General features: G+C 42.3%; 2 protein-coding genes and 1 long non-coding RNA gene across 8 annotated transcripts in view; 2 read left to right on the top strand and 1 right to left on the bottom strand.

The window, feature by feature from the left end:
* dennd1b (DENN/MADD domain containing 1B) overlaps positions 1 to 5,827 on the top strand; it is a 102,826-nt gene extending 96,999 nt beyond the window's left edge. For 4 of the 6 annotated variants that reach the window (XM_018695372.2, XM_018695396.2, XM_018695404.2 and 1 more), the window contains one exon: positions 475 to 5,827. In XM_018695372.2, the coding sequence (XP_018550888.1) occupies positions 475 to 1,350 (876 nt within the window). In that variant the 3' untranslated portion in view covers positions 1,351 to 5,827. The remainder of the gene's footprint in view (positions 1 to 474) is intronic. The other 2 variants (XM_018695390.2, XM_018695381.2) reach the window with 2 other exon arrangements.
* On the bottom strand, positions 5,432 to 26,925 carry crb1 (crumbs cell polarity complex component 1). The gene is given in 14 exon segments (XM_018695363.2): positions 5,432 to 7,437; positions 11,700 to 11,826; positions 12,197 to 12,322; positions 13,029 to 13,073; positions 13,777 to 14,318; positions 14,320 to 14,717; positions 16,034 to 16,199; positions 16,426 to 16,976; positions 18,245 to 19,213; positions 21,476 to 21,658; positions 22,203 to 22,342; positions 22,520 to 22,715; positions 23,434 to 23,670; positions 26,702 to 26,925. Coding segments are annotated over 14 exon segments (3,975 nt in total). The 5' UTR covers positions 26,778 to 26,925; the 3' UTR covers positions 5,432 to 7,218.
* On the top strand, positions 12,229 to 22,661 carry LOC108896341 (uncharacterized). Its single transcript, XR_001963105.2, has 3 exons — positions 12,229 to 12,354; positions 20,854 to 20,924; positions 22,543 to 22,661. It is a non-coding gene; the product is annotated as an uncharacterized LOC108896341 (long non-coding RNA).
* Positions 26,926 to 27,408: the final 483 nt, after the last annotated feature.

The raw sequence follows: 27,408 nt of genomic DNA, 5'->3' as shown, positions 1-27,408 counted from the left end.
CCATGGCTATTTATGACTGAAATAGTCTTAAAGATTTATGACACAGAAGGTTTAGGTTCACGCTCAAAAGTTCGTTGATAGAATGTAGTTTATCACAAATCCTGTCTAATATAAGATCAGTAATGAAATGAATGCAGTTAGAAGCCTCATAATTAGTAAACAGTGTAGGATAATGGTGGATATTTACTCCATTAGGTAGAATTGGACTTCAAAATCATCACATCATATTGTGGCACACAAGGAGGAGTTACAGTCAAGTTTGATGTCTCATTTTGCTCATAACCACCTGGGTTATTTATGTCTTGACTTCAAGTAACATACACCAGTCATGAGCATGTGCCAACTTCAGTGAAACAGCCAGATGAAAACAGGAAATATTGTTTTCACCCACAGAGAGGGCAGATGTTTAAGGAGACCCAGGTCTCTTCATAAAGGTGTTTGTGTAATGGTATTTCTTTGCTTCTTCTATTGCAGAACAAACCAGCAATTTCCAGCGAGTCTAAACCTGAAGATGAGAGTGGTTGTGGTGGAGGCGGGGATCAGGGTGGCTGGAATATGGGCCAGGACGACAGCGCAGTCCACGGAAAACACCTCCCACCGTCCCCGCGCAGACAGCCCAACAAGAGCAGCATGAAGGTTTCAAAGAAACAACCTGCGGCAGCTCCTCCAATGCCCGAAGTCACTGCTGCACCCCCAGCCCAGACTGCTGACGACTCCAAACCCCAGTCACGTCCTCCTCTGCCCAGTTCTGACCCAGCCCCTCAATATTTACCTGCAGGACGACAACCAGGACACCGCTTCTCCTACTCGCCTGTACTGCCCCATAGAATTACATCTACAACGCCATCCCCCACGCTCTCTCACACCTACAGTTCTCCAGTCTCCCACCCAGACTATTCTCCTGCTCCAGCGGGCCGATCTCGGACCATCTCCGACCCCCAAGCCAACACAGAGCCTCCTCAGACCCAGAACCAGACTTCCTCCACCAGCGTCCTGAGGAGGAAGGTTCTGTCCAAGGAGACAGTGAGGCAGTACCAGGAAAAGGCCCTCCAGAGGCCGGGCAGCAAGGGCCAACAGGAGGGTGAGGGGAGCCCATCGAGGCACAGACAGTCAGCTATGCCGGTCCCGTGGGAGAAAGAGGTGTCCAAAGAGGGGCTCCTGGGGCTCGGCCTGTGCCTGGGTCAGGGCAAAGGCTCGGGTGCAGCTGTGGTGCAGGATCAAGGCCTCCTCGAGGAGATTGAGTCCATGTGTTGCCTCAGCTCCGTCCTCCAAACCAGCCTGCAGCTCTCACAGGTTCACTGCAACAACAGCCACCACCAGGTCCAGAGCAAAGCCACAGATGAGTCCTGAGGGACGTCAAAACCTCAGTATGTAAAACGCCATAGGTTCTAATGAAATCTATTCACTGTCATTCTTCTAGAACAATTAGCTGCACACTCAGAGAACATGAAGTTTTTTATCTCAACACCCAGGCATCAGGAAAAGTTACAAATTTGATGTCACACAGGTAGACACAAACTGTTAGCTACAACCTCTACTGCAGGAAAAAGAAAGCGATGAGGTGAAGCACTGCAGAATTCTCCATCTGCCATCTATTCTTATGTTTATATGATTAAACCCTTATTTTATGAGTAAAAATCTGCTGTTGTAAGAGGAGAATTTTGACCTGTTTCCAACAGAAGTCAACTTGATTTGGGAATTTTCCCAGTATAAATATCTGGATCTCAAAGCAAAAAAGAATTTTAAAAACAAAGATCCATGTGAAAATACTCTGATACAGTGGCAGATATTTCACATCCAGCACAAGATAAGCCCTTTTCATTCAAATGAATTGTGTGCTCTGCTAAAAAAAACATCACCTTATGCATTTAAAGTTCTTAAAATAAGTGAAAAATCTTGTGAACAGGAATAGTGTCACTCCAAAAACACAAACTTGGGCCATAGCAGTGAGTTTTATTTGTGTTGCTGTGAGTGCTGTTGTCGCAGTTTATGAGATGTTTTGCTTGTTTTAAGAAAATACAACTCTATAAACTTAGTTACCAACAAAGACAACATGGTAAGAGGGAGATTTTTGCAGTGTCTTTACTCCTCATTGTAGTATTTCTGCCTGAAATCATTTACATTTCTGGACAGTAAATTTGTAAGTGTTGTAATTGTCATCTTGTAACATATTCACAATGCAACAATGACCCATGAATTACATTTTGGTGAAAATATAAGTAGTCAACCGGTAATGGAGGAATTCTTCATGTTCCCGCAAGGAATCTAGAAAAGACTTGGTCAGAATAAAGAAGGGACGATAGCTCCTCAACTCACCATCACGTCAGTCTTTTACTCAGCGTTCCAAACATTTCACATGATCAAGTTGAATTTGCACTTGCAGATTAGCAAATGATACTCAGTTATTACTATCTGGTACTTAAATCATTTGAGCAAAAACAAGAGAGACAGGATTTTCCAGATACAAGGTCCACTCGGGCCTTTGAAACAAATTCTACACTGTGTAATATACTGTTTTTATCACCATGCCTTAAATGGACATGTGATTTGTTTATAATACTCTGGTGTCTTAATCTACAGATACCATAACAGGTACTTTTGTAATCAGGATAATGTCAGATCTTTAATGCAACAGTTAATAGTACTCAAACAGCACTGTATTTATCTGGATTAATAGAATAGTTAATATATGATGTGCTTTAAGCTGCTGTTTTTAATTGCATTCCAGACAATGAGATGTGCATGTGGAAACCTCTCTTCCTCTCCTCTTCCTGTGTTCCTCAGGACACTGTTGTCACTTTGAAGAGATGCAAACACACTCAAAAAGCCAGTACCCACGCTCCATCTCCTCTTCTGTCTCTTTTTCCACCATCATCACTCCACTCCTCATGTCATCTCTCCTAATGTTCTGCCTTTTACTGTTCTTCAGCACGTCTCAACTCTCACTCTCAACCTTAAAAAAATTTAAAAACGGTGGCCAGTTGTTGCAGAGCTTGTGAGGTTTGGAGTGGATGTGGGAAAAGCAAACTTTATAGGATATGGCTGGCAATACTCTACATTTGTGTTATTATCTACAAATCCCATGGAGAGACCAAAACTAACAATACATTATTCTGTCTCTAGTTGCTTTCATGACTTCCCTACCCTGTCTGTGGCACTCAGCCCCAAGCCCATTTGCTCCTACTGATGATGTAAACTTTTAAAATGAGTCACAAATACTGAATATAGTTTCAGTTTTCAGTCTTTAAAAAGGCTGTAACTTCTGTAGTAAATGAGATTTGTTGGGGGCTATTTTCATCTAGTTAGTTGTTTGATTAAATGCTTGGTTTTGGTGTGTTAATGGGGTTTGTTGATATATATAAATCTAGAATATCACCAGACCAATCGTATAACTCTTAATCATCTTCTTTCTGTTTCACATGAGGAAATGCAATCTCTGTCCTTCTAGGTGAGAGTCACACACTGTAATGTGATGCAGTGGTTGATGATTGTACTGTAACAAAGCAATACGGTTCTCCTCAGAGAGTAGCTATGGATGGATGTGGATGTAATGTGTACAGAGTCTAAAGTATTTCTATAACAGACTCTCCTGTGGAGAGAAATGCCATGTCCAGGGATTGTGGGTTCCCATCATTCTCTGTGTCGCCGCAAACCCAGAGAAAAGAACAAAAAAAAAAGCTTTTTCATGTGCTTGTGTTGGGATTATTACATTTATGGTTCGTTGTTCTTATGATTTATGCCAGACGCCAGTCGGTGTGGCAGTTTAATAGCAGCTATTTCTCCACTTTTTGAGTGCTGCTCTGCGTTAACGATTTGCTCATAAAGTCTTTGGCGTGCTCCTAAAAGCCCAGGAATTGGTCCTAGTAATTCCAAAAAGGAAAAAAAAAGAAAGAAGAGAAAACAGACTCCAGAACAATCTCTGTACTGGCCTTACTCATTGCAAACACTTTAAAGAACTTATTTACTATGCAAATATTTAAAATTTTGAAAAAGGTCATTTTTTCCACCTTATCTTGTACGATTCTACTTGAACAATAATCACAATCAAATTAGTTTCTAGTGGGAATAAGCTTCATATGTCCCTAGATATTTAACTGTGTGAGCTGAGGTGTGTCTATGGGTGTTAAAGTTGGAGTGTATGGTGTGCCTTATACAGTAAGAGTACCATCCACGAACACGACAAGGTACAGTATTATAGAAAGGAGGAGTATGCAATGTTTTCAGACCACCTTAAATCACAGTAAAGGAACACTGAACATTTTGGTATTTATATGATAAACAGACACAGAAACCCCCATTTGGACCTGAGAAACTGACCTGAATTGAACTTGGGTACTCACGTTGTTTTTGTAGCTGTTTTGTTTTTCAGTTTTCAGCTGCAGTCCAGCTGGAGCTGCTCAGTGTTTTTCTTTAGCTGCGGTGGACGGTGGGAATCTTCCTGCCTGTATTTAAAAGAGGATCTCTGAATTTCTCTGGGTTATTTGTCCTCTTGTAAATTAGGTATTTTTCTTTGATTGTACTATTAGGTGATGACCTGTATAGTTTGTGTTCTCTTTTTCTTTTTGTTCTCTCTCTTTTTTAAACACCTTGAACACTCGTTCTGAGCTGACTGTGTTTAAAAACATTTCTCAGAGGAGGTTTCTCTAGTTGATTTCATATTGATGACAGATTATTTTCAACTGAATAGATGTGTATTTTTGCTGGTTTGAGTATATTTTACAGGGATAATATATGATTGGTGTTGTATGTTGTAAAAGAAAAAAAGACACCTAATATTTGAATGTTTTAGATTTTATTTTTGGAGAAAAAAATAGAGAGAGAATATTAACAAAATGTCACATGTAGCCATTCATGTTCAGAGGCATTTTTGATAAGCAGAGACTGATGCTTGCTTGTACATGGTACAATGCTTACTGTTATATCTGCATGTATGTACCTGTATGTGCTGTACGCTATGATTTTGTTTTGTTTAGTTTTACAGATGTGGTCTATTCTTTTGGTCTTAATTATTATTTCAGTATTTAGCACTTCCAAAAATGATGGAAACTAACATTGGGTTTCGTACGATACACTCATTTCTGCCTTGCATTGGGTATTGTAGAGTTAAATGTCATCTGCCTTGCATTTTATGTAGAGGAAAACATTCCTACTTCTTCAGTTACCAGCTACTGTAAATCTGACCACAGAGGATTGTGGGGAGAAATAAGCAGTGAGTGAGCTGCTGTTAAGTGCGATATGAAAAGCTTTAGTAACTGCGCTTACACTAATGTTGTACAATGACGAAGAAATGATTGTCAGGGGATTTGCATTTCATTGGCTTGTGATAGGATACCCAATGCTCCAACAACAGGGTGTATTGTAAAGCAGCAAATATATAGCAAGTGCAAGTGTCCTGAAATAGACAAATTTGAAGTGAGCAGAAGGTGACAGGTAATGTAGCAGCTTCTACCTACATACTATGGAGTAAAATACACAGGTTTAACTTTATAAACATAGTAACATCACCTCCCCGAAACCACACATTAAAAAATAAATTAAAAAAAAAAGAAGATATTTCCAACATAGGGACACTGAATGTTACAATAAGAAACTTTTTTTGTTTCCATTTCAGTCTCTTGTTTGGGTATTGTAATGATGATTAACTCTTCTGTATGGCATTTACTGATTTTCTGATTCTGTGCACACTTGCATGTTTTCATTGCAGAGAAAACAACTGTCTTAACAACTGAGGTCAATCTAATGTGCTATTGATGAGTAACTTGGTACAACTGCACGTAATGTACGCACTGTGAACTGAAAATAAATTATACTGTTTCATTTCTATGCATCGCTGGACTCGTTTTTGGACTCATTACCAAGATGCCGTGTCAACATAGACAGAATCACAAAAATTAAGTATGTTATTGTGTATTAGCTGTGTCGCGATATACTGGTATTGACAATAACCATAATATTTAAAAAATGAATTTTGATTTCCTGTTAGTAATACACATATAATATACACCTCCCTACACTCGCATTTTGAGTTTAAAAAGTTTGACTGATATCATGATAATATCATCATCATGAATTCTTCTCCCCACAATAATTGTGTAGAGAAAAACCGACATTGTGAAAACCTGTTGTGTATTTACAGTTCACACGGGACTCGATTGTCAACCAGATAAATTAGGCAGCTGCTCCCAGGGTCCCAGAGCTCCAGAGGCCCCAAAAATCCTAGCTTCATTATGTGTCATTGTATCATTGTTTTCTGATCATTTGAGTTCTTGCAAACTTGTTTGGAAGTTATTAACAATATTAACTGCTTGCCCAAAACAGGGTAATCCAGCCAAGACTGTGCTGGTTTATAGAATAGTTCACTGTATGCATGAACATCAGTGCATTGGTTTATTGATTAAGCAAACTCCAAAATAAAAATGTGAATCTGTCGTACAGTAGCATCACACTGTCCCTAAATACATATAACACTGTGTAGACATGAAACAAATCAGAACAAATAAAATTCAACTTTAATTAACTAACAGATTCTCAATACAGTTGCCAACAATTAAAGATAAAAAATAAAATTCACAGTTTTAAAAAAAATAAACAAAATCATCAGAACAGTATATACAATTAAAATTACAACTTAGCCCAGACAGTTCTTGTTACTAACGATATACAAGTCAGCCTAGAAGAAACTATTCTCGATTAGTGCAACTAACTTGATTATTAAAGGACAGTCTGTCAATAAGAAGCTACAATAAGTACCAGGAATGTTCACCGAGGAATACATCAATACTGACAGCCATTTTCCTTTCATAAATACACATGGATGGAATTTTATGAATTTAAATGAGGAATGTTTTGATTCGCTCTGCTTGAGATTTTAAGACAAAGTGTGGGTCTAAAATTCTGTGCTCGCTGGTCCATCAATTCTAAAAGTATGGACGCAAGATTTGACAGACTCGATACATTCTGAACTCACATCTTTGTGTTTAGATGGATGTACTGCTGGATGGTGAATCCAGGTGCAAAACGTCACAGGGAAATGGATGAAGTGCCGGGCTGTGTCATTTACACAAAAATGGTGTCACAAGATCTCATGCAGTCTTCTAGTCTTCTTGTGCATTTGCAGATGAAGAAAGACAGCTGTAGTTTCGAGAGGGAGGTACTGCAAAGTGAAGGATCCAGATATTCAGTCTAATTTGAGCCAGTTACTATAATTCACCCTGCATCTCATATCAGTCTTTCCATAGGCGGCGGCTGGGTGATGCTCCACATCTCCACCCGCGATCCCTCCTTCTCCTGCCGGCTGGGACTGTAGGTGCCGTGGGTGGCGCGGCGGTTGAGTGCCACCACCAGTCCAACAGAGGTCAGGATGAGAACCAGCAGCAGGACGACAGACACCAGACTGATGGACAGCAAGAGGTCAGAGGTCAAACCCTCAGAGGTCAGCTGGAGAGAGGTGAGGAAAGAGAAATGGATGCTTACTAGGAATTTCAAACAAATGTTTTGATTTTAAAGATGTTCACACACACAGGATACATTGTTTATTTCTGTCTCTCTCACACTTCTTTTCTCTCAGTCGCACACTCTTACACACACTTCACTCCTGACTGCTTTACGCTACACCAGGCGCTCCACACGCGCTGCCAAAGTGCTGATGGATGTGTTTCCCAGCTCAGCAGGTGGGTTGCGACCACCAGGAGCCTCAAGTTGCCGCAGACTGAAACCTCCCTCCGTCTGCCGCCTCTCTCGCAGTTTGGCTACGGCCAGCGCCAGCCCCACTATCACCACTATCGCCAAGCCAATCAGACACGGTGCCAGCACGGCAACCACTCGTGAGCTGTATGGAGCACGTGTTATCTGTGGAGGATCACACACAACACACACACACTCATGCACGCACACATAGAGGCAAGATGCTGTCTGATGATCCCATCAGCACATACACAGCAAACACCACCAGGAAAAAAAGCACACTTGCACACCAAAAATAGCTCACACACACACACATACGGTTCTTTTCAAGCAGGAAGAAAAGCTGTTTCACATGAAGTGTCTGAAGGCGTTTTAATGACTTGTGAAACCTGCTAAGATTCATTTTTAACTTACAGCCCCGTGGCCCTTTGATCTTTGCATGCTAAAAAACACACAAACAGCTTCACCGCCAACCAGAAACACAAGTAACGCTGCATGCGAGCACAGATTTCTGACCCCACCAGTCAAACCCCGTGAATCAAGATGAATCAAAGCCTCCAGTGCAGCAGGTGAGGGATTGTTAACATTCATTAACCAGACGCAGAAGACAGAGCAGCAGATGCACACTTACATCAGTAGCTCTGGTTGGCGTGATAGTCGTGACACTCGGAGTGGCTGATACAAGGTTACCAACAGCACAACAGCTGTAAGTATCTTTCCATAACACTTAAAATTCTGGCTGACACTATCTCCATAACTAAGGCTTCTTACTGAACTTGTCAGGTTACACAAGGCTCTGAAAAAATATCTCAGAAGTCAGCAACCTTTACACTGAGCAATCAACATAGAAACATAATTCTAATAAAAATACAACCATCCATATCCTGAGGCAAAAAATAACTTATGCACTCACGCTCGACGCTGTAGACATTACACTTTCTTTCCCTCGCTACAGGTTCTTTGTTGACTCCAGGAAAGTGCTTACCTGTCATTGCAGCACAGTTGGCTGTCAGAGTGAGTGTGACACAAGCGAGCCGGAGCAGCCTGCAGCGAGGACCCGCCATCAGTCACTGGCTGCCACACACACACAGGAGTGGAGATGTCTAACTAACCAGTCTCTAAGGTACATGGCAAGGCCACCCTGAAGCCTCAGCAGAGCAGCTACACACAAAGAGACGGCAGCTCTGCCTTCCCTGCTGTCAGCACTATCAACCTGCTCTGTTTCTGTGTGTGTGTGTGTGTGTGTGTGTGTGTGTGTATGCCTGCCAGATAAGCTGCCCTCATACGTTTCTGTGAAGCAGACCAAACTTCTGTGAATGCCACCAGTTCTCTGCTGAAACTGCACTTCAGCACCAGATGCTGCCTTTTTTTTTTTGCTGGCGAAGCACATTTCTCTCTCTCTCTCTCTCTCTCTCTCTCTCTCTCTCTCTGCTCCTATCAAAGGATAGCCACATCAGTGCCGACACTGAAAAACTGCCTCCCATTTCCTCTCCCTCTTTCCTCACCATTAGGGCTAGCTGTGTCTGCACACACACAAATACACACATGCTCACAGAGACTTGAAAAATACAGGCTGGGAGTGAGACAGCAGGAGTACCAGAGGGAGGAGTGCCAGCGCATATTGACTGTGTGGTCAAAAGTATGTGGATACCTGAACACTACACACATATGTGATTGTTGAACACCAAAACAAAAATCCTTGGCATTAATGCGCTGCTGTGAAAGACTCCACAAGATTTAGGAAGCTGCCTGCAGGTATTTGATCCCATTCAGACACGAGGTTGGGCGCTGATGTCGGGTGATAAGGCCTTGCTGTGATCATCCCTCCTGTTCCCTCCTGTTAATGTGCTTTCAGTGTAAGTGATGAGGGTCAAAATCTACAGCAGCCTTGCCTCTATTCTATTCATCTGAGGCTAATATGAGGCTTCAGATATACAAGTCAGACAGATCAAGTGGATATCTTCCAAAGTTACAGTCTTTTAGTGCTAAATTCCCTCGCATCAAGTGTAAAACAGGGCTCTGAGACTTGGAAAATAGCATCTTGATTTGACTGATCAGACTGCTGTAGCCTCATACTGACCTGCATTGATGCACTGCATTTGCTCTGAGAGAAGACTGTCAATTTTGTCCCACTAGTATAAACGGGAGGAATGATTACAGCAAGCAAAAAATGTTTCAGTGTTCATGTGGGCAGACATGAAAAACTGTGAATCTATCCTTTAACCTCGCTTCTTGCACAATGGCACTGTCATGTTAAAAGAGCAAAGAGCATGAACAGCCTAAACCATGAAAAAAAAACACTGCCATCACCCTGTGTTTAAGAGAGCGTGTGAACTTGTGCTATTCTGGGATATACTCACACTACATCTTATTAAGAGAGATTAAGAGTCTACGTTTGGTGTCACGGTAGCCACCTGACTTTAACACGTCCACTTCTTTAAACACAAACACATACACAAAGATAGGATATCAATGGAAATGGTGAAAATGGGAACAAAACAAATTTGTTATTATAGAAGATAAAATTAGTTGAAAGAGACAAAAAGAGGACAGACAACGAATCAAGGATGATAAGAAAGACTGTTTTTTTATTTGACAACAACAGAGACAGAGACTGGATTTAAACAGACAGGAGATGAAGACAGAATATGATGGAGGAAAGACAAAGCTAGAAGTCGCATGTATCATACATGGATCATTCATCACAACGTCTGCAGCAACAACAACACTGAAAGACAAAGACAAAATCACACACGCAAGTCTACCATGAGGAACAGACAAGTGCAATGATTCAGAGCGTTCTGAAACGTTGACCACAACAGCGTGGTAAAATGTTGAGAGGTACCATTCAAGCAGAGCCGCAGAGAATTTAGGCTTAAAATATCTGTGCCTCACACAGGAGGGTTTAGAGACAGAAACTTCTTCTTTGGTGCAAAACAACGCACAGCAGTCAGTCAGACAGTCAGTCAGATGCCACAGTGCTCTGAATGCACATCAAGAACAAAGAGACTTGTTGTCATCTTCTAGCCCCTGTAGGTGCCTTTGTAACTGCTTTTGATTCACACATTCATCCGTATGGAGCTCCCAAAATCCAGTTCAGACGAGACTGTCAGGATATCCTCAATGAGAAGCATTATAAATAACACATATTTTGTAATGTTCTCACTTCAACAAAAAGTGCTTTGCTGAATGTAGACTTCCCTTTGGAGAACAAGAACTATCCTGCACAGTTTTGTGCTGACACAATGATTTGATTAATCAATCAGTCAATCTACAATAAATCAATCATTTTAAGTGATTTATGAAGCAAACGTTCTCTGATTTCAAATCATTTCAGACTGAATTACTTTACATTTTGGACCATTGCTCAGACAAAATGAGCAGTTTGAATGGGCCCTGACAACTTGTGATGGGTGATTTTTCACTATGTTGTCCCATTTTAGAATTTTTAATTAATCAATTCAAGAGAATAATCAACGAATTAATTGATTATTAAAATGATCTTTTGTTACAGCCCTAAATAGTGTTTTGTCTGTGGCAGTTTTACAAGAGATGTCTGCCTCTGTGATCTACAGCTACTTGAATAAATAAATTAAACGGGGTAATTTAATAACTATATGGATTAAGGTGCTTCTGATTACCAAAGTGTCATTTTAAGGCACAGAAACAGCTCTGTGGTGCCATTAACTGCACATCAAACAAGAAAAAACACTAATAAGTGCAGTGTACTGGTCATAAATACCTGGTCAGGAGTACCCTGTGCTTTGTATGGAAAACTATTGGGCATTTCCAACAAGTAATCACCTGTTTAAATGCACTGAAGCTTCAAGTCCCCCTCCGCACCCATACTGTCAAAACAGTCCCACACACACACACACACACACACACACACACACTCAGTCATTTCCTCCCCAGTCGACCTCTGGCTCGTCGTCCAGCCTGAGGATGAGGTAGGAAAGCAGCTGGAAGAGGTTCTGCCACAGCAGCACCGCCACATAAAAGTAAATGTCGCTTACGTCCGTCTGGCACAGGTCTCCGGCGTAGCTCATGTCGCACACGCAGATAAACTTGTTGATGAGGTTGCGGCAGTAGCCTCCGTTCAGACAGGGGTTGGACTTGCACTCGTCCACCTCCTGCTCACACCTGCAGACACAAAACCACGGTCACAGTCTGTTGAGAAGGTGGGAGAAGAAACCCACTCTATTTACCTGACAGCTGTCAGATAATTAATTAAATTAGAAAAGTTACATTAAATTAATATGGATATAGAATCCAATTTATTGTTTAAATATATTAAACCTGTGGTTTAATATATAACCTGTGGTGTGCACCTGCATGAATGTACTGATCAACACAGGTGATAAACGAGCCAGTGATTGTCAAGTGTGACCGTGGCAGCTGATGCCAATTAGCTAATGCAACCACAACCTCAGTCCTCTGCCTGAACTAACACTGTGCTCTGTAGGCAGTCACAGGATGACAGTGCATTTTCTCTTGGTGTTTTCTTTCCTACCGGTGCCCAATGAAGCCGGGCGGACAGTCACAGGACAGCTCTCGGTCAGTGCAGTTGCCTCCGTTGAAGCAGGTGTAGTTCCTGGTGTCGTCTCCACACACAGAAACTGGCAGCTTGGGCCTGTTTCTGGGTTCAGGAAAAATCAGACAAGTAAGAAGGTAAATGCATGTGCAATTTGTGTTTTATTTGAGGCTGTACAGTTAAGAGGTATTGTTGAGTTCATTGGATCGTGAGCAGCAGAGTTTGATGTCTTTACGGAAGCAGAAGAATCAGCCAGACAGGGGCTGTATTGTTCTGCTTCCTGCTGTTCTCCACAGGGGAGACAAAGAGGTTTAGGAGGTGACCAGGATAATAAGATTAAAGACCTCTGGCAAGTATTCACCAGCGGGATGTCAAATCACATGCACAGGAATGAAAAAGCCAGCCATTTCTCTTTGGCCTCTGTAACCTTGTATTTGCCTGAAGCTCTCAGCAGCTCTGTTCCAAAACATTATGTATCTGTTGGCATCTTGAAATTCATCCCTCAATGGTTACAAAATACAGGCTTTTTCATTTTGGAAAGTGAACAATTTTGGTAGGTGAAGTTTTAATTTAGAAGCCAGGAGTCATTTTGAACTACAGCTGTCACTCATTTGAAACTGGGGTTATCTCATTTTCAAAACAAACTTTGTCACAGGCAACGTTAATATTAGCTTTGCTTGGCATTTTGTTGTACGTCGTTGAACAAAAAAAACAGGAGACATCGAACATGACATTTGAGAGACACATATCTAACAGGAAACAAATAGGGAACACCTGAGAAATAGGGGGGAAAAAAACAACAACAACTTACACATTTCTGACAATAATGTACCACGGAATTTCTTCAATGCGTTCACTGGAGAGAAACAGAAAGAGAGATGGCAAGGGGAGGGAGGTAGAAAGAGACACAAACAAGAGAGACAAACAAAAAGAAGTCATTTTGATGAAAACTTTACAGCATAGATGTTCCTAGTAAAGGGAGACGTGCAGCTTGTCTGGTGGCTTGTTTTAGTGAGACACTTGCAAAAGGTTTCTCCTTGTGCAAGAGATGCAAAATGCAAGAGGCTGGTGTGTTTACAGGATAAATGGTTGGAGGCGTTCCCCTGCTGGTTCTCCGAGGCAAACGGTAGATGACAGAGGAAAGAAACTGGCGCTGAACCAGAGAGCCTTGTGTAGTGAGACACCACGGCAGACTGGGGCCTTTTCTGGCTGACACTAGAATAGAAATGCAGCTTCTGAGGCGCTCTCTGCAGGTGTGGTTGAAATGCTGAACAGAGGCAGAGATATGGAGACATTTACAGTGGAGGCTTTTTGTTTTTGTGTTACGGTCCCTTGTCTGTGCAATTTTGGAGCATTTATTTGTGTTTACTAACTAACTAAGCTCTTGAAACTGTTCAGAGAAGAGTAAAGTCGTATTCAGAGCATAAAATAGTCATATTAGGATTGTTTCTTCTTCTGCCGCCGGTCTATACTTTCCTCAAACCTGTGGGAGTCACCAGAAAAAGCTATTTTTATTCTATTCCATTTTTTTTTTTTTTTTAGAAAACACTTGAACTTACTTGCAGAGGGGTCCAGTGTAGTTCTCAGGGCAGAGGCAGGCGTACCTGTCCGGCCCGTGCAGGCAGGTGCCTCCATGTGCACAGAGGTGGTTTTCACACATATCCACCTCCTCCTCGCAGTCCACGCCCGCGTAGCCAAACTCACAGGTGCACTCATAGGTCAGCCCATTCACGCTGCAGTTGCCGTGGACGCAGGGACTGGAAGCACAGGTGTTGGTGAAGAAGTCACAGCGCCTCCCGGCCCAGCCCTCAGCACAGCTGCAGTTGTACGTGTTGAAGTGGTCCTGGCACTCCCCTCCGTTAAGGCAGGGGTTGGGCTCGCACATGGGCGCTCCGCTGCAGCCGAGCAGCGGTGGTTGCCCCGATGTCTGGATGAATTGCTCTTCCTGCAGGCGTGGGAGGTTCACGTCGGAGGAGCTGAAGTAAGTCAGGGCAATGCCACCAAGCTCTACTGTACCCAGACATCCAGCCAGGGACCAGCCCGCATCAGGGGCCAGGCCCCCCAGAAAGATGTCCACATCCTGCTTGAGAAAGTCCAAGTTTACCTCCTTGGTTCCTGGATGTGGTGGCTTCTTCTATTTCTTCATCCACCACCAAAGTCCACTGGGAGGTTTCTGCCCACGGCGCTGCCATGAACACATGGACACTGTGCCATTCACCATCATTGACGCTCCTCCGGCTGCTAAGGCTGACTGTGGACACACCCTCTTCTCTCTCCTCCCCACTGTTGTCTAAAGTGCTGCTCTGAAGCTCCATGAAGAGGAAACCATCCTGGACTGAGAGCGTGACGAATGCAGAGTCCTTCTCTGCATGTAGGATGGCTGCATTATGCTTCCGTGTGCGCAGGTTCAGGGAGAGGTTAGTTAGATTGCGGGATATGGGACCATTTCCTCGGTAAGACAGTACAGTGCTGTCATTCAGGAAAGTTGCATTGGAGTAGCCTAAGAAATTAAGAGAAAATGCCACGCATATTTGTTTATACCATTTCCATTTGCTTTACCCACTTGAAGTGTGTGGCTGTGTATCTATCTGCAGAGACCCTGCTCTGTGCCTATATTTTCTTATTTTCTTATTTTCTGTGCGTAACCTCTAGCCAATAACAGTGTGCAAGGTGTGAGAGTGGGACGTGGTAACCAGGTTACATTGCTGTCTTTGTCTCTTGCCTGTGCTCTCTGTCTGTGCCAGGGATGTATAAAGAACAGACTGAGTTATACATACACACCAAGGCAGAGGCCACAGCAGACAGAAAGAGGTGTGCACTTCAGCTGTGTTCAAAATCCAGTAATGTAGCACCTTCCCGTAGGATTGTGCGGGGTGTGCAGAGGTGTGAGTGTATTTATGCTTTAAAATATAATAGAATATACATGTTATTTCTCTGATTCACTGCTGCATTCTAGCTAATGCCCCTCTCTTCATTCACTCTCTAACTCGCTCTTTCTTGATCCTTGAGCCAGGGAGGGGGACAGCTTTGAATGGTGTGTTTACAAACAGCAACCTACAAGCAATCCTGCGTACTATACCTTTAAAGATCAACAGACATTGTTACAGCATACCATTTACCTGTTTGATAACACTAAAATCCTTTTAGGCAACTTCATGAGGTCACTTATCTGAATTACATCTACGGAGCAGGTATTTGTTACTCAATGAGTTAATCACTGAACATGGAATGGCTTTCAGGACAGACGGGCGACACAGTAAATCATCACTAATCCTAGGAAAAAAAAGGATAAGCTGGTCTCAGGCCAATCCTGCTTTATGGACCACATGTGTGGGCAGACTGAAGCCGGAATATAATCCAGTGGATGTTACATGATGGCCAATTAAGTCAACAGTTACCAATGCCATAAACAAGCTCAAAGATTAGCTAATGTACATATCACCTAAAAGGTAACCAACTCCATGTTTGGGCTTTTATGTAACTTAGAAATTATGTGAAGATTCTTGAGAAACATGGACATTTGTTTAACATGTTATTAATGTGTTACATGGAGCTGGTTCTCCACAGTAGGTTTAGAAACTGTATATTTAATGATAAGGATTTTATGCATTATAAGGTCTCGGTGTCACCTATGTAAAAAAAAAAAAAAAAAAAAAAAAAAAACACTGTAAACACATATATGAAAGGAAAATGTTCAAATTCTGTGATATTTAAATCAACCTTAAAAAATTACCAGTTTAAGTTTTGTGACTTGACTTGAATTCCCCCCAAGGGTTTGACTTAGACTGAACGACTTGAGACTTAAGACAGACTCACATTCATATCCTTGGTTCAGCATCCTGCACTCTGAGTCTGTGGGGCAAGGAGACAGCTCACACCACCTGACCTCCTCACAGCGCCGCCCTGCTGTGCTGGGGGGGCAGGTGCAGGAAAAGTCGTCCCACATGGAAAAGCACATGCCCCCATTGAGACAAGGGTTCCTCTGAGGATGAGAAATTGATACAGGCGCTTACTTATACCAAATGTTGCATGAAGTCTGCTTGATTTCACTGTACTAAATATGAGTTTTAACTATATGAGGCAACAATTTTTCGCTGAAGAGAGACATCATCAGTGGTAAGGCAGAAAAAGAAAATAAAAGATTAAAAGGTTGATAAAAGGTTAATGAAAGGACACCAACACTTTGTGAACAAGCATTTTGTACTCACACTACAGGTGTTGTCCCCTGAGCACCCAGCTGTCACATTTTCCATGAACTCCAGAGGATAGGATCTCACTGAGCTGTCCAGCCCAAAGAACTGCAGCCGACTGTCATTGATCCTCAGGTCCTGGATACAGCCTTTAAAATATCCACCAAACACTGAAGTCGTCCTCCTCTCCATCAGACCTCCCACATACACAGTATCTCCTGCTTGGACATTTACCGTCCTGATCTCCACATCACCCTGTTCCTGTCCTCCTATGTACAGTGCCATATGATCCTCCACCACCTCTACACTCACAAAGTGGACCTCCCCATCATCAATTGCGCTCTCCGCCTTCAGAGTCTCTAAGCTATTGAGCTGAACCATGACCTTGCCATCCTCCAGCCACATGAGCAGGTACTGGCTGCTGCTGTTGGCCAGCACCAGAAGGAGTCCAGTGGGCCTCCGCGTGCGCAGGAAGAGGGAGATGGAGAGGTCATGACCAAGGTCTTCAGTGATTGTAAATGCAGCATAACTGTGAGAGTCCTCATTCCCAAAGCGTGCGGTCACATGCTCTGCAAGAGGGGAAAAAGGTGATCAGAATGAGACATTAACATGTTAGGTTAAAGATGAGAGAGGGAAGTGAGTTGGCTGGGTGTCAGCATCTTCAAAACTATTCAGCTTGGCCAGCATGTGTTATGAGATTGATTCCTGGGCTTCAAAGGGATTTTATAAGTTCCAAAATATAATTGATTTGAAGTTCTTTGTTGGTTTGGGGTTAAAACACAAAGGTAAAAGGAAACCAAAAGTGGGTGCATGCAACTGATGTCAGTGAGCTTACATTCAACAAATCTATCAGAATTGTCTTGTAAAACTATTTATTTGTTTTTATCTTCAGCACAAAGGTATAAAATGAAGGTTTCTAATATGATTGTGATAGGTTTGGGTGTTAGCAGAACTTTACCTAACTGGTGGAAAAGACATTTGAGCTTATGTTGAGTTTATGTTGAGGTCCCAAAAAGAACAGACAAAGAAAGTGGAAATTTCAGCAGCCACCAGCCCTCATTATAAACTGTGTGACCTGTGTCCTGTCAGCACTTTCTACTGTGGTTTGGCCACCTGATAAGGCAGCCAGGTCACAGAACACACAGGCAGAGAGGTCATACGGAATATGACAGGTCATAAAAACAGCTGCATAAAAGCTCGGATTTGTATTTATGTAGATATGCCTGTGAGTAGGTGTGTGCATTTGGGTAAATGTGTGCGTAAATATCGCATCAGACACTGTGACCCGTAATCTGCTTTGATAGACTCAAGAGGCTATAGATATCCTCATTGGAGAACTTGAATAAGTAAATATTTTCAGGGGAAACTTAAATAAAAAATGCAAACTTTTTTTTTCATTCAGCTTATTTCTCAGTTTCTGATGTATCGATCACAGTTTTCCATAGCTTACTAAGTAGTGTGCATTACCCTTGAATGTTCCTCTGTGTATTCCAAAATAGAATTCCTTATATCCTTAATCCGGTGCGTCAGATAAGAGGATCTCTGCCTCTGTCCTTTGCAGTGGCTTTTGATCGGCCTCATCTCTGCTCCTTTATCCTCTGTTACACATCAGCAACTGAGACTGTTATTTAATTACACACTTCCGAAATTTGGTGAGAGTGACCTTGTTCTCTTTCCCTCTGCTCTCAATTAATCTGGTTATCTTAAAGCTTTAACTGTAATTGTGAGTCTTGACTACTGGATATACCTGGATAAACTTTTCCTCACTTTTTTATTCAGTGTTTATTGATGGTGTTGCCACCTATTATCATCTATTATTTCATAGCGATAGACATACCCTCCTCACAGTCCTGCCCCTCATAAGGCCTGGGACACCAGCACTGGTAGCTCTGCCACAGGTTGACACACTGTCCTCTGTTTTGGCAAGGCACATCCAGGCAGCGGTCCCTGTCGCTGCACCCAGGGGACACGTTAACCGCAGAATCGCTCAGCCATTCCTCTGGGACGACGAGCTGCCAGTCAACAAACACGTCCCGCATGCAGCCAATAAATGCTGGGAGTGGAGACTCCTTGCTAGGGCCATTTGAGTCCTGAAGCACTCCACCAATATAAGTGTTCTGAGGAGGTGACGCCAGCTCGGCTAGGGCGCGCTGGACCGGAGCCACCTTGTGGCAAGATTGGCTCCCGCAGCTCCCGGCGTCATCCAAGAGTTTCAGGCTGAGCACCCAGTTTCCGAGCACAGCCTCAACAGAGTGCCACTCTCCATCTGTGACATTGCATTGAAGATCCAGAACCTGGCGAGGGCTCTCTGCTTCAGACCCTTCAGCAGAGCCATCCTTCCGCAGTGTGAGACTAAGCTGCCCTCCCTCCAGCTCCAGGCTCAGCAGCAAGCCCCCGCTGTTCCGCTGGAACAATGCCGCTCTGGGCAGAACCGTCTTGAAGCTCAGGGTGATGTTGCAAGAGACCTCGGCTTCCATCAGGGGACTCTGAAGCAGCAGGTAGCCTCTGCGTTCGAAGGAGAATGTGGTGGGGGTCTTGCAGAGAGGTCCAGTGTACCCAGCTGAGCAGGAGCAGGTGTAGCCGTGAGTCCCATCCAACAGGAAAGGAGAGCAGGAGCCTTGGTTCTGGCATTCATGCCCCTCACAGCCCACCAGCCTCACATCGCAGTTTACACCTCCATACAAAATGCCATCATGACTCTGTTTGAGGCAGTGGCAAACGTAGCCTCCAACATGGCTTTCACACCTGCCCCCATTCTGGCAGGGACTGGGATCACACTGGGATATCACCTCCTGACAGAGGGAACCTGTCAAGACAAAAGAAAACAATAATGGCACTTACCTGGTCTTTAAGGGAAGGCAAAGGAAGACACAAATCCTTTTAAACTATGTGACTATAGATGTCAAGCAAATTAATCTAATAATTGTTGTCATTTCTCTTGATTCAATAAGCAAAAGGATTTCCCTGCTGTGAATTTAACAGTAACGAGTCACACTGATGCACTTGCACTGGGCTATTACGTGGGCAAGTTGCATAATGATTGTTGGTGTGGTTCATTGACATAAGCCAAGGTTGTTTTTCCCCAGTTTTCTTCTGTATTTAATCAGTGCCTGTTCCTTATCTGTATCATGGTTCCTTTTTTTTTACTTCTTCGGTGCCTTGGAAATAATGTGAGCTGTTACGTTCCTCCACTGATACACATGTAGTCCAGTTAGCGCCACCTGACCAACCCACCCTTTACAAGACCAGTTGTACACAAAGGACTTTATACACCCATGTATTATCCTCTTAACATTGTTAGTCTGTTTGTTTGTGTTTTTCTTAAATGTTTGCATGTGATGTTATTGCCACCGGTGCCATTAGATTTAAAATCTAGAACAAATACACTGGCATTTTGTCATTTAGAGCAACAATCACAATTTCTATAGCATCACAGTACTATGCAGAAAAATACTGTAAAAACAGGTGGATTGCTGCCTCAAATGCACTTTGGTCAACTACCAAGTTGCTTATCTGTTTTATATTGGTAGTAAAAACTGATCATTCCTGTTATGTAATACCAGTATTTAATGTCTAGTTCTACAAAAACATGCTTTGATGTTACCTGTTACAAGCAACAAAATTCCCCAAATCCATGGTGCGGGTGTCCACATCATGCCGTCACTTTTTCCCCCAGTGTAGCCCCAGACTTGTCTAACTCCACCATATTAGTTTGTGTGTGTACAGGCCATCCCAGTGGAGGTCTGCTCCTTGTCTACTTCTCTACAACCACATAGGGTTGAATAGCTCCAGTCAGGAGACCGGCAAAGCCAGATCCTGGGGATTAAACTAATGCTATTTGGCCACCTTACTGAGTCAGTGCCACTGCAACTGGCAGGGAGTCAATTTTTAGAACACAACTCTCAACAGGCAACAGCTCACAGTCTTACCTACACTGCTAGATCAAATCTTGTGTAACCAGGCTAACCAGGATTTTCTGCTTTTGCAACTGGAATGTATAATTTGATATAAACAATGCTCTGTGAATATGGGAATATTGTTATATGGAGTAATATCACTTACTCTACCATTAGACTATATTTCCTAGACCTAAGCACTCATTTAGGTAAGCTGCAGTTCATAGTGGCAGTTGTCTTACAGCCCTCTTATTACACAACCATAACAGGGGCAAAATGAGAACAGCATCACAATGAGACTCAAATTAAATCTACATGCAGTTGTGTCATTATATATTATTATGAAGGCTTGGAGTTTTGAAAAATTGTATACCTTATGAATACTGTCTGCCTGCCTCAGTGTTTTTTTTTTACACTGCCACTGGGGGGTGCTCTAATAATGAAAATGTCAAACCTGACTGATGATGCCTTTAAAGGATCCATTCACCAAAATCATAAAGTCAACAACTGACTTCACAGCCATCTCTTTCTGCTGTTTTCTGTCACAAAGATGCTGATTCTGGAGCTGTCCTGGGTGTTTGGTGATTTGTGCAGCAGGAATCCCACCAGCAGCAACTGATGGTAAGATTTCACTCATCAGCCTCATCATTTTCCTCATCTGTTAAGCTAACTTAACTTAAAGAAAACTATAATTCTCTGCACTTGTGGCCAGTTGAGGAACATTAACTTTACATCAAAAATCATTTTGTTATTATTTTGGACATAGTAAATACTGTTAACAAAGAGTCTGTGTGTTATTCTGAGTTTCCCGTAGGTTATTTCTACAAACTGCAAACAAGTATTGCTGTTGCAATGCTTTATATCATAATTGGACTGAATTGTTCAAACATAATATTATTTTTCACAGAGTAGGACAAACTAATCCATTCAAATTCAATGCAGTGGGGTGGTCTCAGAAAATTTAAACCATTTAAAAGTATACCTAAACCTATCTACAGGACATCATACCATCAGGGATGAGATGATTCATTATTTGGATGAACTTTGAATGAAATTTTGTACATATGTGAGTGAACAGTCACTACATGCTGTGGAATGTACTGGAACTACGTACTACCATCACTAGAGACCTGTATATAATTAATTCAGTTTGATTAATCAGAATAAATTACCTGCTGTTCCTGGAGGACAACTGCAGATGTAGCCTGCAGCATGCTGCTGGTCATAGTGTTCGGGCAGCAGAGGCTCAGTACCGTACAGGGCCTGCCACGACCTCTCAATGCAGTGGCCTCCATGCATACAGGGGTTGCTGCTACACTCATTGATGTCTATCTCACACTGATGCCCCTCAAATCCTGAAGTGAGAAAGCAGACAGTGTTTGAGATGGAAATAGTGTATAGGATTGACAGCATGTATGACGTCCTATATTAGAGTCTGAATGTCCAGGGCAGATTCTGGTTTTGGTCCTCTCATCATAGGTTCTTATGTATGCCTGTTCAAGTCAAGTCAAGTCAAATTTTATTTATATAGCACCAATTCACAACAGAAGTTATCTCGAGACGCTGTTTTATGGGTGCTGTTCACATGCACATAGACATCCGTAAACACACACAGTATGGACAACATGACACCACAGTAAGTATACAATTTGTATGCAGATTCATGGAGCTATAAGTTTGATTATGGTTGCATTTGCTCACTCTTTGCCTTATTCTCTCTTTGTAAAATAATTTCTCACCTTCCACCACCTTCTTACCTCCATGTTTCTCCTCTTTGATTGTTTTAACTGTGTCTCTTGACATTTTAAAATCACAATTTTAAAAAAAATATATATATATAAACTCACAAATAAGCACATTATTCTCCCTGTTAGCTCAGCAACCAACTGTTTCATATACCTGGCCAGCATTCACAGGTGTAGTTACCCTCGTCGTCCTTACAGATGGCGCTGTTGAAGCAGGGTTGAGAGTGGCATGGTGGTAGTGGAGTCTCACAGTGTGTGCCTGTGAAGGCTGTGTGAGAGCAGTCGCAGCTGTATCTGAGACAATCATTCAATAAGATGATTCAGAAATGAGATTTTTCTTACCATATTACTTCAGTTTGTGTTCATAGATGTAAAATTGAAATGTATGAGTGTGTATTATACATAACAGTTCAACTTGTCTACACTTGGCATGAGCTAAATCTTTTCTATGACTGAGGCTGGGCCACTCACTCATTCACCCCGTCTATACACAGAGCCCCATTCTGGCATGGCTGCTCTTGGCACTCGTCGATGTTGATTTCGCACCGGTGTCCCTGGAAACCGGACGGGCAGGTGCAAGTGAAGCCACCGGGGTAGTCATGACAACTGCCGCCACTGAGACACGGCTGTGATTGACACTCATCAATCTGGACCTCGCAAGTGTCCCCTGTGAACATCAAAGCAATCCAGATGTCAGAGGACGTGTATGCACGATACAAAGACTGAGGGCAGAGGGTGAAAATGAATACAGCTTTTATGTGGACTGACTGTGATCATGTGATGACTGCTCTTTTATCTCACAGCTAGGATCTGCAGATGTCTGCCACTCTAGGGCAGACAGACCTAAAAAAACAGTACAGTATATACAGTCTCCTCCTCAGTGTATCACTGCACTGTTATGCCAATGTCATAGATCACCAGTAAATGACAGGGCTGACATGTATAGACAGACAGTCATCCATGCTCATATTCACACCTATGGGCAATGTAGAGCTGCCAGTTAAGTTAACCTGCATGTCTTTAACTGTGGGAAGAAAACAAGAGTACCCATGGGTCATGCAAACTGCACACAGAAAGGTCTTTCATGCTGTGAGGCGACACTTGCTAATAAGATGTTTTTGTATGACACAGAGGGCTGTGGGCAACATGAATGACCCATGTTTAACCCCATTCAACATTTAAACACACTTTCTAAATTTATCCTAAACTGAGGTTAGACACATTTATGTACTGCAGTTTTCCCTAGTAATTTAAGTTTGCCAGGAATTCTCGAAGTAAAGAACTCATAAATATCCTACGACTAAGCCATTTGCTTTTTAGGGACTGAAATGTTGTCTCAGTCCTAAGATGCTCTTGGGAGATGCAGCACAGTTCTTCCCACTCACCAGTAAACCCAGGAGGACACAAACAGGAGAACCTGCCCACTCTGTCCACACAGGTGGCTCCGTTCTGGCAAGGCTGTGAAACGCACTCATTCACATCAATCTGACAGTGAGCCCCCTGGAAACCCGGCACACAAAAGCACGAGTAGCCGTCCCTGCGGCTTCTGCATATTGCCCTGTTTTGGCATGGGTTTGGAGAGCACAGGTCCACAGTTTGAGGCAGCCCGTCAGGAGATGCACCTACGAATAGATCACAGTTATATATTAATATCACCAAACATCATCATGTTTAACACAAAACCAGGATTTAAAATTTTCCTGTTGGGAAAAAATATTTGCAGCATCCTACTTCTTATATTGGTTATAGCCTTGGAGCAGAACGATATATCGTTTGTTAAAACTTAAAGTGCATTAATGGCTTAACTCTTTGTAACATATGTTTATATTTATAATACTGTAAGTGACCCACATACTAAGTATTGGATTAAGAAAGTTGCTCAGTCTCCGTCAGAAAGAAGCTATGGCTACTATCAAAACAGAAAAAAAATCATCCAAAGAGCCCCTTCAAGACTCCATTTACTTCTTTGTTATATGTAATTGTCTGAATCACTGTACACCAAAGGAGTAGACATGCTCCTGATTGCTATTTTAGTTTGATCATGCCTGCCATGAAGCTCTTTCACCTCTATTTAGCTATGATAGAAACACTCTGTCTAGCAGGTGTCAGTTCAAGGACTTTTTTAAATTTAAGGGCCTCTCAAGGCGTCATGGCTGGCTGCCATGGTAACCAATTCCAGCGTTTAGCCTCCGCATGCAATCTATTTCCATTGAGACTGCATCCGACCTAAGTAGAAAGTAATTTGAGGCATTTATTCCTTTACACTTTATGGTGTGTTTTAATCACCAGGAGGTTGATGGCACCATGGCCAGAGCTCTGGGTTTAAGTCTCAATTCAGCCAACACATGTTATCCATACTAATTAGAGGATTAACACCTCATCCTCTCCAGTAACAATGATGAAAAGTAATTATTCTCAAACTGTGTATGACTTAATAATGCTGGCCTTAAACATTGTTTTCTATTGAAATACTAATATATATTATATAGAGAATTGCTCATATTAACTCTGCTCATATTAACTGAGTGTGAGTGTAGATGGTTGGATGGTTGTTTGTCTCTGATGACCTGTCCATGGTGTACCCCACCTCTCACCCAGTGTCAGCTGGGATTGACCCTGTATTCTGTATCTGTATATGTATTTCTGTGGTGTGACCAGTGTGTGGCTGCAAATTCTGATTTTATAGAGATGGTCATACAAAATTTAAAAAGATGAACTGTCTCACTTTGACCTGAAGACTAAACTTCTTGAGATCCTCTACCCTATGATGAAGGATTGCATTTTTTCTTCTCTTCTTCCCTCTAAAATCATACATCATATCTACCTTGAGACTTGCCCCCTACAGCTCTTAAAGATGCAAGAGAACATCAAAGACAAATAGCTACCATCAAGGCATTTCAAAATTGCCGTACTCCAGGCAGAACAAATGGGACCAGCTCAGGGGCAATGATCCACGTAATCCATGGAATGTGCACAAGGGGACACAGAGGCATGATGCCCCAAAAAGGAGGCTTCAAATCAGCTGCACGAGTGTTGCTTCTGTTACATGATAATCAGACTGCACCGCATTTCTAACAGCCTTCAAAGCAATATTTGGATATTGGATAGATATGGCAATACTTGAAAGTGTCTAAGTGTGTTTTGCTTGATGGGGTGCAAGACACCGTTGTGAGGCTGGGGGCCACAGATGTAGCCACACTGATATGAACAAAGATATTCCAATAATCAGGCACAGTAATCATCCCTCAAGAGCCCAATCAGGCTGAGTGCAGACTATAAAGACACAGAAGAGCACAATTACACTTGGTGCTCCATCTTCACCAACTCAGGCACCAATCTTCTGTCATTTGGTGGAGGTCAATCAATTTCACAGACAGTAGGCAGGGTTCTCCAGGAGCAGCTTATACACGTCTAGACTTGGACTCAGCATGACTGGGGTATGGGCCGAGTGCCCCAGGGGTGTGATGGAGATCATAGGTATCAGTAGCGATGCTCTGACCATATGCCTATATTAGTGCTCACAACAAGGATCAGCCATTAAATGCAGACCAGATTAGAGCCACATGTTATGGGAGTGTATCCTGTGTATGTTAGGTATTCTCTGACATATTCATTAATTTAAGAAATAAAAGCTCATATCTATGGAGAAAGAACTCGCCTATGACTGTCCGTGTGTGTTCCAGGAAATCATGGCAAGTGCTGTCTTATTGTAAGGTATGCTTTTTACCCACTTTCAGTATTCCCCTGAGGCAACAGTTCAGAGCATTCAGAACCAGGCCTGTTGCCTATTTGAGACACAGCTCCAGCCAACCACACATCCCCTCCCACAGCATGTAAGGCTTTTTCATATGCAAATTACTTCTGAAGGGGCTTTGTTTGGTCCTATCTGGAGGCCCTCAAATGGCACATGTGGGGCACCTGACATCTCCTCCGGACTGATGCATGTTGCATCTGTCTGTCTGTTTGTTTCAGTGGTGATAAGAAGACATGTAGTTAGTGGGTGTTTTTGTGGGAACATATCGTAGCCTACAACCCCTTTCTGTCCCATGCACTTATCCACACAAACCAACCCCCTGCCAATTTCCCCACTCCCTCAGGGGTCACTACACTGCCCCCCTCATTGTTAGACCTCTTTTAGTCATCTTTAGCTTTTCAGTCCTTAGAAAAATGTGTAGAGATAACTATAGGCAATGATGTCACCTCACAGTCTTGTAATTGAAATTCCAAGCATGGACTGGCTGAAATGCAAGCCAATTACTATTACACTCAAATTCAACAGATAGAGGCTGGCATTAAATTTTACACTGCTCTGATTCCTTTCTATCTTTACACAAATGTTTTGTATTATACTTTTAATGAAACAAATGTTGAATTAGTATTATACTTGCAGGCTTGAGAGAATGCATCCTGTATGGGGTAATGATGGGATGCAACATCAACTTACTCTAGTTTGAAGCTGGACACATACAAAAAATCCCAATTAGGCTAAAGCTATACAAGTATATGAGCATATCACGTGATTATCTAATAAGTTGATTACGGAAAACATATACTGATACCATGGCATTAAACAAGAATCCATAATTAAAGTAAGTAAAAACTGAAAACTGAAACTCAACTCAGAACCACGGGATAAAAAGAGCATTGACTTACCATCTATCACAAACAGCGATGAGATGAGAATCGTGCAAGCAATTAATTCAAAATTAAGACAACGAATTAAATCCATAATCGCGCCAAGAAATCATCCTGCTCGTTGGGGTTGAAGTCTTATCATATACGTATCTCTCTGCCTCTGCTTCTGCCTGCGGCGACGCATCTGTTGTCAACTCCAGATCCACTTGAGGCACACTTCTCCTCTCGCTGGAGGACCATCAAGAGCCTCCATCACACATGAAATAAAAAAAAAAAGAGAGAGAGACCAGAGCGTGGCGTTCAACAGGCAGCACACACGCTCCCGCCCAGAGCCCGGCAGCGAAGGATTATATGGGAGGGAGTTAGAGCAGCTTCACTGCTCACAGAGGGACAGAAGGCTGGCTGATGTTGAGGAAGATTTAGATATCACAGAAACAGGCTTAGATACTCTACAGCACGTGCATACCTGCCAAAACATAACTATCATTATCTCTTGATGTCAAAAATCAATCAGTGATCAAATCAAATGATTAAAGAGCAATTAGGTTTCAAAATTAAATAAAATTATTTATATAGTGTAACTTTAAATCAATAAATCAAATACAATTTTAATGTTTGATGTCAAGCAAACGTCACTGTGAACAGTGAAATAATTTACAGTATTCTGATATCATACAAGAACAATAAATCTTGATATCAAGGAACATAGGCCAGGCCCAGTTAAA

This window comes from Lates calcarifer, linkage group LG17 (genome assembly GCF_001640805.2).
Source record: "Lates calcarifer isolate ASB-BC8 linkage group LG17, TLL_Latcal_v3, whole genome shotgun sequence".
Taxonomy (NCBI): domain Eukaryota; kingdom Metazoa; phylum Chordata; class Actinopteri; family Centropomidae; genus Lates; species Lates calcarifer.
This window is presented reverse-complemented; position numbering and strand designations above follow the sequence as displayed.